Raw genomic sequence first — 18,069 nt, forward strand, 5'->3', positions numbered from 1 at the left:
TTTTGGGTCTTGTTTGAGAGTTGGGGAGGACTTTCTAATTTTATGACTGTTTCCTAAGCCTCCCCATCTCTCCTTCATGGTCCCTCCTCCAAGAGGTATTTCAATCCCCATACCTCTAGCAAGTCTGAGTTCTGTAACTTGGAAATTGGCTGTTCTTTGCTAACACTCCTGAAGCCTCAGGCAAAGAGGACAGGGCTTAAAAACAGCTTCTCCACAGACATGGGGTGGATCTGTCATTCCTATATCCCATAGAAGAGAGAGTTCTCCAATTCTTCTTAAAGGATCACAGCACAATTGGTGACTTTTGATGACTTTTCTGATGACCCTTCCACTACAATTCTCCCAAACCGGCTGCCCTCAAATATTCCATGTTCTTGTATGTGTTCTGGCTTTTGCTCTGGATAGTCTCTAACCTAAAATGCCCTCCCTTTCTCTGACATAAATTCTACTACCCCTTTGTGGCATATCTCAAATTGAGCTATACTTTATTCAATGCTCCCCCTGACTGGCTGCCTCCAAATTTGAATTTGTGCTTTCACAGAAATTGCTTGTGCCTTGAACACAGCCCTCCATTATAAACCAGTATGGGCAATTATACTTTGTCTGCTTCCCACTGAACTAAAGTTTCTTGAAGGCACAGACTGTGCTAGCCTTTACAACACCCTATGGTCTTGAACCCCATGGTCCTAAGTTACTGATTAAATCCACCAACACCTGCAGATCATCAGAACTAGAGGTGAGGGAGAGGGGGTTAGGGAGAGCAAGAGTAGATCTGAAGCAGAAAGCCTCCCTCCCCTGCTTAACTGGTAGTGGTACACCCACTCCTCTGAAATTTAACCAACCTCAGCAATGAAGGCTCAGTAGGCATAGTTTGGAAACTTTAAAGAACTCAAGTAGTTTCAAGGTTCTCCCAGCTGCTGTTAGTCAGGTATTGACCTTGGGATGTGGTTATAGGGATTATATATTTTGTTTTGCCATCCACTCCCTCTACCAACTCTGATACCTCTAGCTATATGGGCAATAAAGAGTCTTTCATACAGGCTCTGAATATTATCTTTGAGTTCCTCTGGGAACAGCTTAGACTTTTCTCAACCCTCCTACCTTTCCAGTGAGTAATTCTCCAGTACCACCTCTTCGGTCCTCAGCTCTTGAAAAAGCAGTTTTCCCCTCAATACATCCAGCTTCCCGCACCCTCTCCCTAACCTTCACTGTGAAGAGCAGAGGAAAGCAGTAAGCCTTCTAAGCCGCCTTACTAAAAGCCAAGGCACATTTCAAAGAACAACAGGTAACTGGAAGGGATTTGATAGTTACAGCTTTCTCTGTGATCCCAACATCACTACTTACTCACATTTATTACAGAACTTAGCCATTTCAAATTATATCAGATCATTTTACATGTCTTATCTCCCTTACTAGACTGTGAGATTCTTGAGAATCCCAGCAAAGTGCTCAGGACATAGTGTGCATTCAATAAACTACCAACCCAGGAAAAAAAAAATAACATGAAATAAAATGCCAACTTAGGCTCCTAAGCCAAACTCAGTGACGGTGTGAGTTTAGATGAAACATTTCAGAGGTGATCAAAACCAAAAAGTCTTTATATAGTAGTCAGCACTGTGATGCAAGACTCAGCTGAAGGCAATTTCAAACAAGGGTTCTTTTGACAGGGCAGCCATTTCCCATGTTCCTCAGATAAAATGGTCAAAGTAATAAACTTGGTTCTCCAGAATGTACTTCCCCAAGATCTGGCAGTTTGAAAATACATTCCCCAACCCCCACTTCAACGACTCCTATATCCCTCTGACCTTTAATACTGTGTAACAGTAGATGAAAAATTGATTTTTTTTGGCTACTTATTTCATACCTGAAGAAAAAAATATACTGTTCAAGGTGTTAAATATTTTTACATGCAACAAACCTGGCATGAATCTAACCTGCATGCACATTTTGGAGGTACAGGCGTAAATGTCAGTGCTATAATTTGTTATAGGGTTTCTGATGACCAGCAGTGAAAATGACCACGGATTCTCACAATTCAAACCACTTTTACGTAAATGTGAACTTTCCTAAAACAGCCAAGGGAGAGAACTTTCCATCCAAGCTCACAGAGTCCCTTAAAGATACTGATAGCATTGTTCACTGGGCTAGGTGTTCTTTAAAAAAATCCTACAAATATTAGTTTCTTTCTGGGCCTATGCTTTGACCTTTAATAAAAATGTGCTTCAAGACACCAGTTATTAAAATGAAAGGAACAGTTTTTTATGTCTGAACAACTGCCATTTCACATAATCAGGACCTCAGAAAGCCATACCTTACAAGTCAGCAGTGTTAATATATATATATTTGGTTACTTCATTTAAATTGCTCACTTACCAGACATGAAGTAGGGTTATAAGAAACCATGAATTGAAAGTATCAGGCATCTGGCACCCTAGAAAATAACCACAAAGCATAAACATGTGAGAGTTTAGAGGAGGCATGTTAATTATATTTAAAATACTAGTAGGGGTTTGTTCAACTATAATATTTGGCAGTACAGAACTCTCAGATTATGCTATTGCAGAGAAGAGCAGTAGAAACATGCGCAAGACCATGGACTGAAGAGTACTGAGTGTAGTCAACCAGTTTTCTAGTTTCAGTCTTTGCTATGTGGGCTTGGGCAAATCACTTCTTCCCTCTCAGTCTCAGTTTCTCATTTTGCACAATTCGGCCTAGAGTAGTCCCTAGGGTATTTTCCAACTTCCATGTGATTCTATAGTATTTTCTCTTCCTGGGCTTGAATACTTCCCCTATTCTACTTGAATATCAGCTTGCTTTCGCTTGAGCCCTACTGAGAAAGTTAAGCCTTTCTAGTCTCCTTTTCCAATCTGCTTTCTTTAAGGTGACCCAGTAGTGTGGTCATGTTTGTACTTAATGATTTACCCAAGAAAACCAAGAGAAAAAAGTGGCACTCTTGGGAGTTGCAGCTGAATAAGAGAGCAGACTGTACCTAATCAAAGGCTTTCATCACCTCCAGGAATGACAAAACTGGGCAGGGCTTCTTCTTGGTTTCAAATCCCACAAATCAGATCTGTGCTCAAACATCAAAGCCTCTCAATTCTCAGATCTTTAAGAATGCCTCTGGCTGGAAAAGGGATCTCCCACTGAATGTGCCCTCCTTATTACATGACAAGGAGAAAAGTTGGAGCAAGAGGATAAAGAAGTACGAGAATCTGGGAAATGTGGCACTTCTGGCAGATCTTATCCTTTGGAGCAATGACTCAAGAAAGAAGTCTTATTCTTTGTCTTTCAGCAATTGATGAGGTATATGATTACTAAATGATAACAAATAGGGATCACTAGGAGATAAAAACACAGGCAAGATATTTTGAGGTACACTAACACCACCAATACTAATAAGGAGCAGAAATTCATTGTGGGCTTACTATGTACCAGACATTATAAAATGTGGTTCACATGTATTAGCTCAATGCCTCTTCCCAACAACCCTATGAGGTAAGAATTGATATTATTCCATTTTACAGGTGAGAAAACTCTTAGAGCAAGATAACTGCTCAAGGTCATAAAGCCATGAAATAAGACACCTAGCATCAAACTCACATCTGCTTGATTCCAGATACTGTGCTCTTTTGGTGTGTGTGTGTGTACGCACGCATGCACGCATGTGGTACAAGGGATTGAGGCCAGGGGCTCTACCATAGAGCTATATTCCCAACCCTTTTTTATTTTTTATTTTGAGACAGGGTCTCACTAAATTGCCCAGGCTGACCTCAAATTTTGTTACCCACCTGCCTTAGCCTCCTGAGTCACTAGGATTACAGGCATGCACCACCACGCCTGGCCAGAATACTGTGTTTTTAATCCATCTGCCTAAGAAGGGAAACCAACATTCAAAAGGGCCCATACTACATGCCAGGTCTACTGCTAGTCATCTTAATATATTATCTCACTTAATCCTCACTTCTTGGAGGGAAGCATTATAGACCTCTTTTTAGAGATGAGGAAACAGATTCAAAAAGGCTAAGTGACTTGTGGGCAGCCACAATATTAAGAAGCTAGTGGCAGGGCTGGGGTTTGAATCCAAGTCTGTCACAAAGTGACACCAAAATACTCTGGAGTGCCTACTGGGAGGTGCCCAGCAGCTGTCAAGTGGACTTCCTCTCTGAGTCCAGCAGGAGGGAGGTGAAGACTGGCCTGGCCAGTCATTCAGCTATTAAAGACACACGCCATCTGAGAGTGGGCCAACGGCCCTCCACCTAGAACCAGAATAGCCCTGAGAAACTCTCAAGCCTGGATCTGAAGTTGGGTCTTTTTTTGGATGCTAGAACAAAACATTAAAAAGAAAAGTTTTCTTGGAAGTCTGTCTTTCAATCTGGAAAATGAAATTTGGCTGTGTCTAAAGGACAATCTGTTCAACTGCTAACTCTACATCAAAGCTTCTCAGCAGTCTCCAGGAGTCTTTCCAATTTTCTCAGAGAGGGAATCAGCTCTTAGGGTGGAAGCACAGACAGACAGACAGACAAGCCAGCAGCTGGACCTGGGTCACAATTTCCCCTTCTGGGGGTTAGCTCAGGGCTGAGGATGAGAAGAGAGCTGGCATATGATTGAGTCCCTGTACATACTGGGGTCAAAACAGAAACCCAGAGAAAAGCCCTAAAAAACAAGACCAATGAAGGCTGACTGTGAGCAACACAAAAGTACAGGAGATTCTTCAGCTTGATAAAAAGACTTTACATACTTCAAAATTAAAACATGCAAAAACCTTTGACATGATCACATTCTTTCAGTGCACATTCAGAGCATTATTTTCTGAGACTAGGTGCTTTCTTTATACCAAGTTCAATAAAATTAAATAATTCATACTGTTGAAGGCAGGCAGTATTAACACATTTTCATATGGGGTCAGATTGCATGGCTCAAAACCTTGACTCTTTCCCTTACTTGCTACATGACTCTGGGTGAAGTTACTAAGCCTCTCAGTGCCTCAATTGTCTTCTCTGTATAAATGAGAAGAATACGATAACCTACCTTATAAAGTCTTTGTGAGGATTCAATTAGATAAGGCCTATAAAATGTTTAGTGAAATGGTTTGTATTTAATAGGTACTCAAAAAATACTCGTTACTGTTTTACAGTGAATTATTTAAATACTAGGGTTTAAATTATCTTTGAAAACCCTCTCTAATTAGTTAAGATTGTGTCAAAAAAGTGATGGGCTGAGTTCTGAACTCAGAACTTATTCATTAAGGATTCTCCTCTCCAGGGTAATCAGCCTCTTAGGGACTAAAGACAAAACAATCTTCCGACAACAGTGTGGAATTAAATACATGTTTTACTGATTGGTCACCTCTGTTCCAAACTATTCTACTTCTTAGTAGAACTGATCTCCAAAATACCAGTCAGAAAACTGCCATGTATTCAGCAGGCATGCTGTTCACTTATGATGGAAAAGGGGAATTATTCAAAATCCTAAATACAATAGTAGTTGCTCATATTAAAAACAACAGTAGCTGCTAAGATATCTTATCAGAATCCCCAATATCTAGCTCTCTAGATTTAAACCTCTAAACACCATGGCTCTGAGATGACAAAAAGCCTATAACTTTGGCATTTTATGGGAGACTGTCCAGGAGATTGACAGGCACAACATACTGTCAATGAACAACTCGCTCACATACAATCCTCAAGAAAGGGCTCTAGCCTCACTTTTGCTGAGGAAGGATAATGCTGGCCAGTTGCCTAAAGCTCTCAAGTCTCAGAACTCTAAAAGTCAAGTCCTACAAAATCAAACTTTCAAGTGAATAGTGGTCAATATAAAGGTGTGACACCATATATATATATATATATATATATATATATATATATTCCCTTTTCTTATTCCAAACATGTCTGGCCTACTCTTTAGAATCCAAGTCACAAGAAAGCCTCATTATTTAAAAAAAATTTTTTTAATCTTTTGCCTCCAGATGGTACTTACAAATTTTTATTCACTAGCCATACTTGAAACAACCTTGGTTTCATTTTAAAACTTAACCTACCCACAAATGACAAGATGAGCCACACTGGAGCATAAAACAAATGAACTGCTATAGGTCTTTAAAGGCAATTTTCTAAGTCTTAGAAAACCTTACTAAGAGTGGTGTCACTGAAATATTTACTGACACCTTAGACAACCACGTTGAATGACAAGGCTAGGATAAAGCCCACCAAGATACACACACCATAGCATATAGAAACAGTTTACAACACTAATACAACGTCTCACAGAGGTAGCACTCATTGAAATACAATAAAGTATGCTAGGTGCAGTGGCACATGCCTATAATCCCAGTGCCTTGGAAAGCTAAGGCAGGAGGATTACAAGTTCAAGGTCAGGCTCAGCAACTTAAGTGAGGTCCTAAGCAATTTAGCAAGACCCTATCTCAAAAAACAAAAAGGGCTAGGGATGCAGTTTGGTGGTAAAGTATCTGGGTTCAAAGCCAGTACAAGCATAATAGTAAAACTATTAATAGAGATTACGATTTCTAACTTGCAGTTATATTCATTCACAAACAATGTTACAGAGGGACAATCTCTGGATTTTAAGACAGACAACACAGGTGCAAGGCCTAGCTCTCAACTGTTTCTGAAAACAAAACAAAAATAAACAAGAATATGAGCTCTTCCTATTCCAAAAGATTTTGTAACTCCTAAATGAGACAAATGTAAAAACATTCTGTGAAAATGTGAGTTATTAGTACATAACAATTATAACTTCCATAAACTTTTCTTAAGTTTGTAATTTACAATAGACTATGAATTGAAACATGACATAGTAACTTAAATATATAATAACCTTATTATTCAACACTATAATATTAATATTAGCTAAAGAACCCTAAAGAACCTTTAAGGGGCTGGGGTTGTGACTTACTGGTAGAGTGCTTGCCTAGCACATGTGGCACTGGGTTCGATCCTCAGCACCACATAAAAATAAAAATAACATAAAGGTATTGTGTTTATCCACAACTAAAAAATATTTCTTAAAAAGAACTTTTAATAATAAGGAGCTTACATAAAACAAAGACAGCTATTAAATATTCTTTTAAAATTAAGTATACTAAATTTATTTGTTGAATGAAATAAAAAATAGACATCTGAGGACAAAGTTTTTATTAAAAAGATCAGCCACATATGGTGGCACACACCTGAAATCCCAACTACTCAGATAACTGAAGCAGGAGGATAACAAGTTTCAGACCAGCCTGGGCAACTCAGCAAAACCTTGTCTCAAAATAAAATTTAGAAAAGGGACTGGGGGTGTGTGGGGGAGGGCTGGGGTTATAGCTCAGTGGTAGAGCACTTGCCAAGCACACGTGAGACACTGGGTTAAATCCTCAGCACCACATAAAAATAAATTAAAAAATAAAGGTATTGTGTACATCTACAACTAAAAATTTTTTTTTTTTAATTTTTAAAAAGGACTGGGGGTATAGCACTGTAAGAACAAGGAACTGGGTTCAATCCTCAGCACCACAAAGAAAAGATATTAAACACACACACACACACACACACACACACACACACACACATACACACACACACACATATATATGGAAATACTTAAGCACATGAATTCAAGAAACCACTTAAGGAAAAAAACAACTCTTAGTAATAATAGTTTATTCATTATGTAGGAAAGACTATTTTCTCCTTTTGGACTAATTCCTCCTACAATGAGAAATTATTACATCTTTTGAAGAAGAGTAACAAAAAATGGAAAGTGGACAATTAATTTGAATTGCAACTGAATACTTTAAGTTTCTAATATCAATCTGCTGAAACAGTAATATAAAACAACTTATATTTGATTTTTAAAAACAGAATAGTTAAATTATCAAGATTGCATCTATCTTTCTTCAGTATTGCTAATATATATACATAAATATGTCAGAAAACAATAGCAGATATAAACTTATTAGTGGTTTCTACTTCAAGGATATGGCTGTACCATAGCACACACTTCCTTCTAAAATCCATGGAACTGAAATTCTCCCAATAACTTCATAAGTACTCATTTTAATTAACTTTGTTAACAGCTACAACAGTTTATAGCATCAAAAGTAATAGTATGTTGATACAATCAATTGCTAGGGGAGGTCTAAATCAGTAAAACCCTTCAGGAAAGCAATTTATCAATAAGCTATAAATATTAGAATTATACAAGCCTCTTGAACCTTCTTTTAACAGAAGAAAAATCTTGAGGCTTATTCCAGAATTGACTAAAACAATTAAAAACTAGAAACAAAGAAGAATGACAAATAAAAGTCCATGTCAAAATACTAGCTAGAACATCCTGAATGTAAAATGGATATGATTACTGCAAGGTTCTCTGACTTAAAAAAGACACGTGTACAAGGAGGATGATAAAGTCAAAGTACTAGGTAAATTTATAAGGTTTTTCCAAATTTACCAAAAACATTATTTATTTATAGGTTTTTTTTTTATTCTATTCAGAGAATAGCTTATTTATACACTTTGTGCAGGAAAAATTGCTTCACAAATGATTTTTTAAATTATCCTATTTAAATGCAACCATAAAAATGAAAAATAGATTCACTTTCCTTTCCAGAATTATTAAATGGTAACTTACTTAGAAAGAATTCCTCGAAGTCAGTTTTCTCCACACAGCTAGTATACATGCGCAGGGCTGCAATCTTAATTTTCTAGACAAAGAGAACAAAAAACTCAACACAGGACCAAGTACATGTTCTAGTGTCATTAGACATGGGTCACAAAATCATACATTTCTTCAACTAGAAGAGTCTAAAATCCACCTCTAGGCAATGTAAACTAATACAGATTTTTTTTTCTTTTTCTTTTTTTTGGTACTGAGGACTAAACGCAGGAGCACTTAACCACTGAGCCACATCCCTAGCACCCCCCACTCTTCTTTTGCCTTTTTCATTTATTTATTTATTGAGACAGGGTATTGCTAATTGGCTTAGATCCTCACTAAGTTGCAGAGGCTGACTTTAAACTTGCCATCCTCCTGTCTCAACCTCCCAAGTCGCTGGGATTAGAGATGTGCACGAAATGTCCCACCAGCTGATATTTTTTAGTCATTCACACAGACTTTATACAATGCTCACATTTAAGAATTTTAGCATGGAAATGTCAAAGATGGTTCTTAATACTTAAATCACTCCTTTAATTCTTTTACCACATGTGAACCTCTAAGCCAATGTTCAGCATTATCCACAACAACTTTTTACACTCTGAAATCCTTTATATTAAAAAATTACCTAGGGCTGGAGTTGTAGCTCAGTGGTAGAGCGCTTGCCTAGCACTAGTGAGGCTGGGTTTGATCCTCAGCACCACATAAAAGCAAACAAATAAAATAAAGGTTAAATTCTAAAAAAAATTACCTATTTTTTTCTTACCAAAATCAAACAGAAACCTTTAATCTTTCCTCAAAAACACTACTAAATGGTCTATTAATCCTTTATTTTTTTCTGGGGGGAGGTGTCTTTTTTTCCATGTTGTCTTTAGTTTTAATAGTTTATAAATTAATACTGTTTACATAAACAAAAGTTTCTAATGAATATAAAATGCAGTACAACACTCAACCTTTTTCTATTTTGCAAAACAGTAGGAATTTTCTCAGGATTTCTTTTTTCTTTTTCCTTTCTTTTTGGTACTAGGATTGAACCTGGGGGTACTATACCACAAGCACATCCCTATCCCTTTTTTTTCTTTATATATATTAAATATATATATATGTGTGTGTGTGTATATATATATATATATATATATATATATATATATATTATAGCTGTTTCATTTTTTTTTAATGTGGTGCTGAGGATCGAACCCAGTGCTTCACACATGCCAGGCAAGAACCCTACCACTGGGTCACAACCCCAGTCCCCCTATTCCTTTTTATTTTTTATTTTAAGACAGGGTCTTATGTTAGGGCTTCACTAAGTTGCAGAGGCTTGCCTCAAACTTACAATCCTTCTGCTTCAGACTGCCAAGTCACTGGGATTGTGCCCAATTTAGGATTTTGATATGTGATGATTTTAATTTATCTGCTAACCTATATACTTAAGATTTATATATTTTACTATATCCAAATTATGCCTGAATAAAAACAAATCTAAAAATCAAAAATAAATGCCTTTGGAGTTAAATTGTGCCTGATATGATGGTGTACACCTGAAATCCCAGCTATTTAGGAGGCTGAGGCAGAGAGATCATTAGTTTGAGGCTAGCCTAGGCAACTTAGTGATAAACCTTGTCTCAAAATGATATTAGGAAGGTGTGTGGACGTAGCTCAGTGGTAGAGTGCTTGCCTAGCACGCACAAGGTCCTGGATTCAATCCCCAGTACTGCGTGAGGGAGGGGAAGAGTTGAGTTGAATTGTTAAAGTCTAAAGACCAACTGAGTGCTACAGAAACATGTATTTTCAAAGACTTTTAAAACATCTCATTAAGTGGGCAAGGTGTCACACACCTGTAATCCCAGATACTTGGGAGGCTTAGGCAGCAGGATCGAAAGTTCAAGGCCAGCCTCTGCAATTCAATGAGACCCTCTCTCAAAAAGAGAAAAAAAAAAAAGGGTTGGGAGCTGGGGACATGGCTCAGTGGTAAAGTGCTTCTGGTTCAATCCCTAGTACCAAAAAAAAAAAAAAAAAAAAAAAAATTTCATTAAGAATACAACTAACTAAACAATAATAGATATTGGTGTAGATGTGGGGAAAAAGGCACACTTTTACATTGCTGGTGGAGTTGCAAATTGAAGCAGCCACTCTGGAAAGCAGTGTGGAGAATCCTCAGAAAACTTGGAATGGACCCACCTTTTTTTGACGCAGTTATCCCACTCCTCAGTTTATACTCAAAGGACTTAAAATCAGCATACTACAGTAACACAGCCACATCAATATTTATAGCAGCTCAGTTCACAATAGCTAGATTGTAGAACCAACCTAGATGCCCTTCAACAGATGAATGGATAAAAAAAAAACTGTGGTATATATACACAATGGGATACTATTCAGCCATAAAAAATAATAATATTATGGCATTTGCAAATAAATGGATGGAATTGGAGAATATCATGCTAAATGAAATCAGCCAATCCCAAAAAAAACCAAGGGCCGAATGTTTTCCCTGATAAGTGGAGAATGATATATAATGGGGGTAGAGATGTGGAGAGTGAGAGAATGGGGGAACTTTAGATTATGTAGAAGAAAATGAGAGGGAGGCGGGGTATGAAAAATGGTGGAATGAGACAGACATCATTACCCTATGGCACATGTATGATTACACAAATGGGATGAATCTACACAGTGTACAAACATAGAAATGAAATGATGTACCCCATTTGTGTACAATGAATCAAAATGCAGTCTGTAAAAATTTAAAAATAAATAATTTTAAAAAAAGAATACAACTATACAACTAACTAAAATAGCACATCAAGAAAAGACTTGTAGAAGTTTTCTTTCTTAAAAAGACAGAGAAAGTTAAAACTCAAATATGCAAACAAAAACATGCACAGATCAAGAATGACACAGCAATTGAAGAAAAGTTATGTCCAATTCAGTGGAACTGTTACTAAGGCTCAAAGTCACTAAAATAAACTATACCCAATGCTATACAATGTTCATATTTTTCTATATACTCTAGAGTCAAAAACCAAAACACTGTTTCCGATGGACAGAAATACCTATAATAAATTAAGCCAGAATTATGTTTCTGATTGTAATGAAGATTTGTTACTTTGAGGTCTGTCACATTTTCAAAACTTTTAATATAAAGCTTATTACAGAAAAATCAGAACATAAAAATGAAAATCAGATACATCTATCTGGGGAGTAAATCAGCAGTTTAGATGTTCACATTTAAATAAAATTCCTGGTAAAACACTAGAAAAGAAGAGCAAATAAAGCTAAAAGCAAGCAGAAAGAATGATAACCTAAAAAGCAGAAACCAGTGAAAATAAAAGAAGCTAAAGTTGGTTCTTTTAAAATGTCAGTAAAATTAGCCAGAAGGGAGGAGAAAAAGAAAATACTGGGGGATCATAGTAGCCAAATTATATTGTTACACTACATGCATGGACAAATATGTAACAACAAATTCCACCATTATGTACAACCATTATGTACAACTATGACGCACCAATAAAAATATGGAAAAAATAAAATCAAACTGGAAAAAAATTGAAAGTAAATAAATAAAATTAGAAAGATTGATCAAGGAAATAAAACAGAGGATTTAAATTGCCAATATCAGGAATCAGAGAGGGGAGATCACTACGTATCTTAAAGGCATTAATAAGATAATAAGAGAATATTATGAACAACTCTGGGCAATGAACGTGATTACTTACATGAAATGGACAATTTTTTTTAAAGACACAAACTAGCAAAGCTCACGAGGATAAATAAATAACAGGTACAATCCTGTATCCATACAGAAATTTGATTTGTAGTTAAAAACCTTCCCATAAAGAAAACTGCAGGTCCAAATGGCATCTCTAGCTATAAATGCAAAGTTGATCCAACACAGGCAAATCAATGTAATTCACCATATCAAAATATATAAAAAAAAAAGAAAGTCTGTTTAACTTTGTTAACATCTGCAGTTATTATAAGTACTTAGTCACAGAATACATTTGGGAAGCACTGATCTGTCCATCCCCGAAATAATGCTATCATTATCCTAATATTTTAGCCTTCTCAGGTCTACTCCAACCTTGAGATGGGAACTCTGGAAATTCTTAGTTCTCCACCTCATTTGACAATGGTCAAGGAGCTGAGAATATTGAGGAAAACAAAACAGACAAAAATCAGTATACTTAAGAAACTTATGGCCTTGTCCAACTCTAGATAAGTTTATAATTTTAACTAGAATCTCTGTTTAATTCTTGCTTTTTTTTTTTTTTTTTTTTGAATCCTGCAGTTTCCTCTATATAAAGTCCTTTAGGTTCACAATTAATCACCCTGCCCTAGGAGAGGCAGACTTGTCTTCAAGGACCAAGTCTTTCCTTGAGAAGGAAGTTTTCCCCCATAAATGTTCATGAAAAAGCACTCATAACAAATAATGAAGAGTGCATCAGATTGGCTGGGGTATTTACACAGTGCTCAAACTGTGGCAATCAAGAACATTTTATAGCTCTTCACTTTTCCTGCAGCAAAGCCAAGCCTTTATACTTGGGTGAGCCATTTTCCTGGACAAATCTCTAAAACAAGTCCCTGAAGACCATCACACAGAAACTAGAAATAGTAAGTGGAAAGAACCTATTCAAGAATCATGCATTAATATAAGTTAAGGAGGTAAGTGGACTGAATTTCTACCTAGTCAATACAAGCTATTCTGGTCCTTGAATGACTTCGTGTTTATTTCATTCCAACTCTGGAAGACCATCAGGCTACTTGACGGAAACAGAAGCATCTAGGACAGTTTTAGGATTGAAGATCTGCTCTCCCAGCAACAGATGAATTCTGTGCTGAATTCTATGCATTCTATTCTGTACTGGAATTTCTTCTTCAGCATTCTTGACTCATAATGGGCCCCTGTTCAAATAAGATCAATGACCTTGCAAGGCTACCTATCCTACTGGAGGACAATTCTTAGATTTTCATTTTACTGAATTTAAATATGCTTCATATAACATTCATTAAACATTTTTCTGGCCATTGGAGTAACTCAGTTAAGCATTCCTGTTTCCTTCAACCTTTCTTCATTCAACAGTTTCTAAAGCTTTCACAAGGCTTACTGCCCAACTCTGAATATATTCCAGTTTGTCATGTTCTTCAGAACAGAAATAAATTTTTGGCTAAATGCTAATAAAAAAACTATCCATTCCATGGCATGTGCCTGAATCAGAAAAACGTGTCCTTTTTTATATGATATTGCTATACAAATATAATGTAAAAGAATGGTTATTTCAGGATACTCCAAAAAATAAGGAAATGCTACATTTAAAATCCTAATTATGATTCTAAGAAAAATGGGAACTATACATGAAAACATTAAAGTATAAAGACATTTATTTCTGCTGTCATGGACAGATAAGCCAGCATTTTACTTCCTAATCAAATACATGTGAAAACATAAAGAATTCTGTCAATGAAATCAAATACAAATGTCTAGCCATAGATTTCTGAGTTAACATTGCTGAAAAGAGCTCTTTAGTTTTTCAAAATGGAAGATGGGCATGGTGGCACACACAACTTAGAGGCTGATGCAGGAGCATCAGTAATTCAAGACTACTCTGAGCAACTTAGCAAGACCCTATCTACAAATAAAAAGTAAAAAGGGTTGGGGATATAGATAGCTCAGTGGTAAAGACCTCTGGGTTTAATTCTCAGAACCAAGGGTGGGGTGAGTTGTATCTAGATTTTCCCACCAAAATCATACTAGAATGGCAGACTTTGATATTTTGTTGTCATAAGTTTTAAAAACAACGATTACAGAAAGTAGACATTGCCACATCACAAAGATAATTTTTAAATGCAAACATTAGGGATTTAGTTGAGGTCACAAAGGGAACCAAGAAAAAAATCAGCTAAGCTACAAGAGTGAAGGAATGTTCTTGATGACTTAGTAATCCTCCAAATGGTAGCCAATTTTCCCTCTGGAATCATAAAAAAGCAGACTAGACAAAGCATATGGTAGTAACCAAGTGGAACCCAATCATCAAGAAATGAAAAAAACAGTAAATTTTCTTTTTTTTTTCTGCTTTCATTTCCTTCTTCTAATTTCTAATTTTCAAATAAAACACATTTTAAATTTTAAATCTAAATCATTACCTTTTTTTAAAATAGGGGGAAAGATTTTGGTGAATACATTACTAAATAAGTCAACAATTTATCAACTGTCAATGAATTAAGATGTAAAATACATATGTATGTATATACAACCTTAATAAACATAGCTAATATCTCCTTGATGATCTGGAAAGTACTTCATACCTTCATGGTCTCAAGAATATCATTACTACTTAACATCTGTGTCCTCTCCATACATTTCAAAAATCCCCTTATAAAAAGTAAACAAATTCTACTGCGATCACTGCCGACTTTTTAGAATTCACATACAGAGCAAAACCTATATGGCAGTAATGACTATTAGAAAGAGAAAGTACTGTAAGAAGAAACAAAGAGTAGAGTCCATATTAAAACTGAAATTCTAATTTGAATCCAAATTGTTAAAATAATGTAAATGTCATTACTTATTTTGTGCAAAGTTATATTCTCTGGAAATGTCTTTTCTACTGTTTTGTGTTGGTCTGCTCTGACTTATAACTGGTGAATGATTAGACTTATCTACTATTCTAGCCACCTTGAAAGGCACTAAGAGACACTCTACCATAGTGATAGAATAGTAATAGGTGATAACTGAAGAACAAAATCACTAATATTCTATTACTAAATTGATTAAAGGTATTACTATAAGGGTCAGTATGCACCTGATGCAGAGAGAACACTCATTCATTTATAGCAACTACTGTACAAGAGATAAGGTGCTAGGTCAAGCATTAACAAGAAATCAATTATAACAAGTCATAGTGTTACTTTAATAAAAAGATGCTTTTTCTAAAATTTTAAAGAATGTCACTACAATGACCTAGAAAAAAAATCACTTAATGAAAATGTCTTCATCAGAGAGTAATGCTTCCTTAAGAACACTGCCCATCTGACCTTCAGAACTCCATAGCATACCATGTAGCAAGGACCTGCAAAGTCCAGGCTTACTGGGTGCCTGCTACTTTAAGCTGCTTCCAAGGAATCAGGTTGAAGGAGTATTTCAGACCCACATGCTACATAAACCTGACCAGGAAGTGGGGGCTTGAGGTGGGGAGTGCATGTTTAAGAAATTATCAAAATAATGTATGAATTTCATGAAAACAAACAAGCTTTAAAAAAAAAAAATCTTTATGAGACAAATGAAGAACAAAACCCAAATGAAAAAAATCAGAAGAACTTAGAAGACTTTACCCATTTGCTGTACTTCAATGGTCCTGTGAATCCCATGGCTTCTATTATCTTTGTGAAAGCACCAACCTTCTCTTCAACAGGTTGTGGGGAATCCTTGGTAACAGGAAGCTATTTGGTCAAATAACCAGAGAAGGAAACCAAAATAAGTTGCAAAAAAACTGCTTAGATGTTGTATTCCCTGTATGGAACACACACACACACACACACACACACACACACACACACACACATTTTTTTTTTTTGTACCAGGGGCACTTTTACCACTAAACTACATCCTTGGCCCTTTTTTATTTTCTGTTTTGAGACACAGTTTTGCTAAATTACTGAGGGTCTCACTAAGTTGCCTGGAACTTGCAATTCTCCTACCTCAGCCTCCCTCCTGAGACACTGGGAATACGGGCATGTGCCAATGAGCCTGGCTTACCTACAATTTTTATTTTTCATTTCTTTAGACATCATAACAGTGCAAATACATCTAGATGTTATCTAATACATGTCTTCCAAATTACAAAGCAAGAGATACACACTTCACTGACCACATGCCTGTTAACCCACGTCTAGGAAATCATAAATTAAGGATTTTTTAAATAAATGTTTTAGTTGTAGACGAACATAATAAGTTTATTTTATTTATTCATTTTTATATGGTACTGAGGATCGAACCCAAACATGCCAGACAAGCACTCTACCACTGAGCCACAACCCCAGTCCTAAATTTAGGATCTTTAGAATAAAAATTATATCTAAAAAGAGCACTTTCATAACTTTTTGGTTATGTTGATTTTGTTTGTTTTGGGGTTTTTTGGCAGTGTTGAGGATCAAATCTGGGGCCTTGGTACATATTAGGCAAGCACTCTATCACCAAGATATACCTTCAGTCCTTAGAAGGAAATCTTGATCCCAATCTCCCAAAGAACAATTTTGAGAAGAAAAACATTCTATTTATTGGTGTAAAAGGGAAAGGTGAGAAAAATACTGTCTGAAAGCAGGCAAGTCATCCAAAACCACAATCAACCAAAGTAAGCACTGAATAAAATGTTCTCCAACTCTTATATTCTTCAGTACAGTTTTAGTCAGGTTTTTTTGCAGCTGTAACAAAAAGACATGACAAGAATAATTTTAAAGGAGGAAAAGTTTATTTGGGGGCTCATGATTTCAGAGATTTCAGTTCACAGACAACTGACTCCATTCCTCGGGGATGGAGGTAAGGCTGAACATCATGACAAAAAGGTGTGGCGGAGGGAAACAGTTCACATGGTGATCAGAAAGGAAAGAGAGAGAGACCCCCACACTCCAATACAAAATATATACCCCAAGGCATGCCCCCAGTGACCCACCTCCTATAGTCACACCCTACCTGCCTTCAGTTAATACTCAGTTAATCCCATCAGGGGATCAATTCACTGATTGGGTTAAGGTTCTCATAACCCAATCATCTCACCTCTGAATATTCTTGCATTGTCTCACAAATGAGCTTTTGGAGAATACCTAATATCCAAGCCATAAAAGTATAATAAATACTGTTAATGAATATAGAAAATATAAATATGGCAATTTGAAAATAAACTCCAAAGAAAACCTGTTCTAATACTAAGCTTCCAAAGAAAAGCAGGCTATCTAAACCAATTAAAAAAAAAAACCAAAAAACTACAAGTTAAATAATTTGTCCAAAATTCAGGAAGGCTCTTTTCCTCTAAAGTACTTCCTAGATAAGAGAGTACAATGAAAAAACAAACATAAAACAGAAGTTTAGAAGGCTGAAGTTTAAATAATTCAGTGGGTCTGCCACCATCCTTTGTAACACTGGGCAAGTCATTTCAACTCCCCAAGCCCCAGTTCTATATTCCCTTGCCTCACATGGGGAACAATATTGTTGAGATCAAAATAAGAACATCTGGTCAGGTATGATGGCCCATGCCTATAAATCCTAGTAACTCAGATGGCTGAGGCAGGAAGATCGCAAGTCAAGGACAGTCTCAGCAAATTTTTTGTCTCAAAATAAAAAAGACCAGGTGCAGAGGCACATGCCTGTAATCCCAGTGACTCAGAAGGAGGCTAAGGCAGGAGGATAGCAAGTTCGAAGCC

At 36.4% G+C, this 18,069-nt stretch overlaps 1 protein-coding gene across 4 annotated transcripts in view; it reads right to left on the reverse strand.

Moving 5' to 3' along the window:
* The window catches only part of UQCC1 (ubiquinol-cytochrome c reductase complex assembly factor 1), a 93,561-nt gene that overhangs the window by 61,495 nt on the left and 13,997 nt on the right, over positions 1 to 18,069 (reverse strand). For all 4 annotated transcript variants that reach the window (XM_079128335.1, XM_079128334.1, XM_079128333.1 and 1 more), the window contains exons 4-6: positions 15,985 to 16,092; positions 8,632 to 8,704; positions 2,374 to 2,431 (exon numbers count right to left, since the gene is read on the reverse strand). In XM_079128335.1, coding sequence (XP_078984461.1) covers positions 2,374 to 2,431; positions 8,632 to 8,704; positions 15,985 to 16,092 — 239 coding nt within the window. The remainder of the gene's footprint in view (positions 1 to 2,373; positions 2,432 to 8,631; positions 8,705 to 15,984; positions 16,093 to 18,069) is intronic.

Source organism: Sciurus vulgaris (genome assembly GCF_902686455.1).
Source record: "Sciurus vulgaris genome assembly, chromosome: 2".
Lineage (NCBI taxonomy): Eukaryota > Metazoa > Chordata > Mammalia > Rodentia > Sciuridae > Sciurus > Sciurus vulgaris.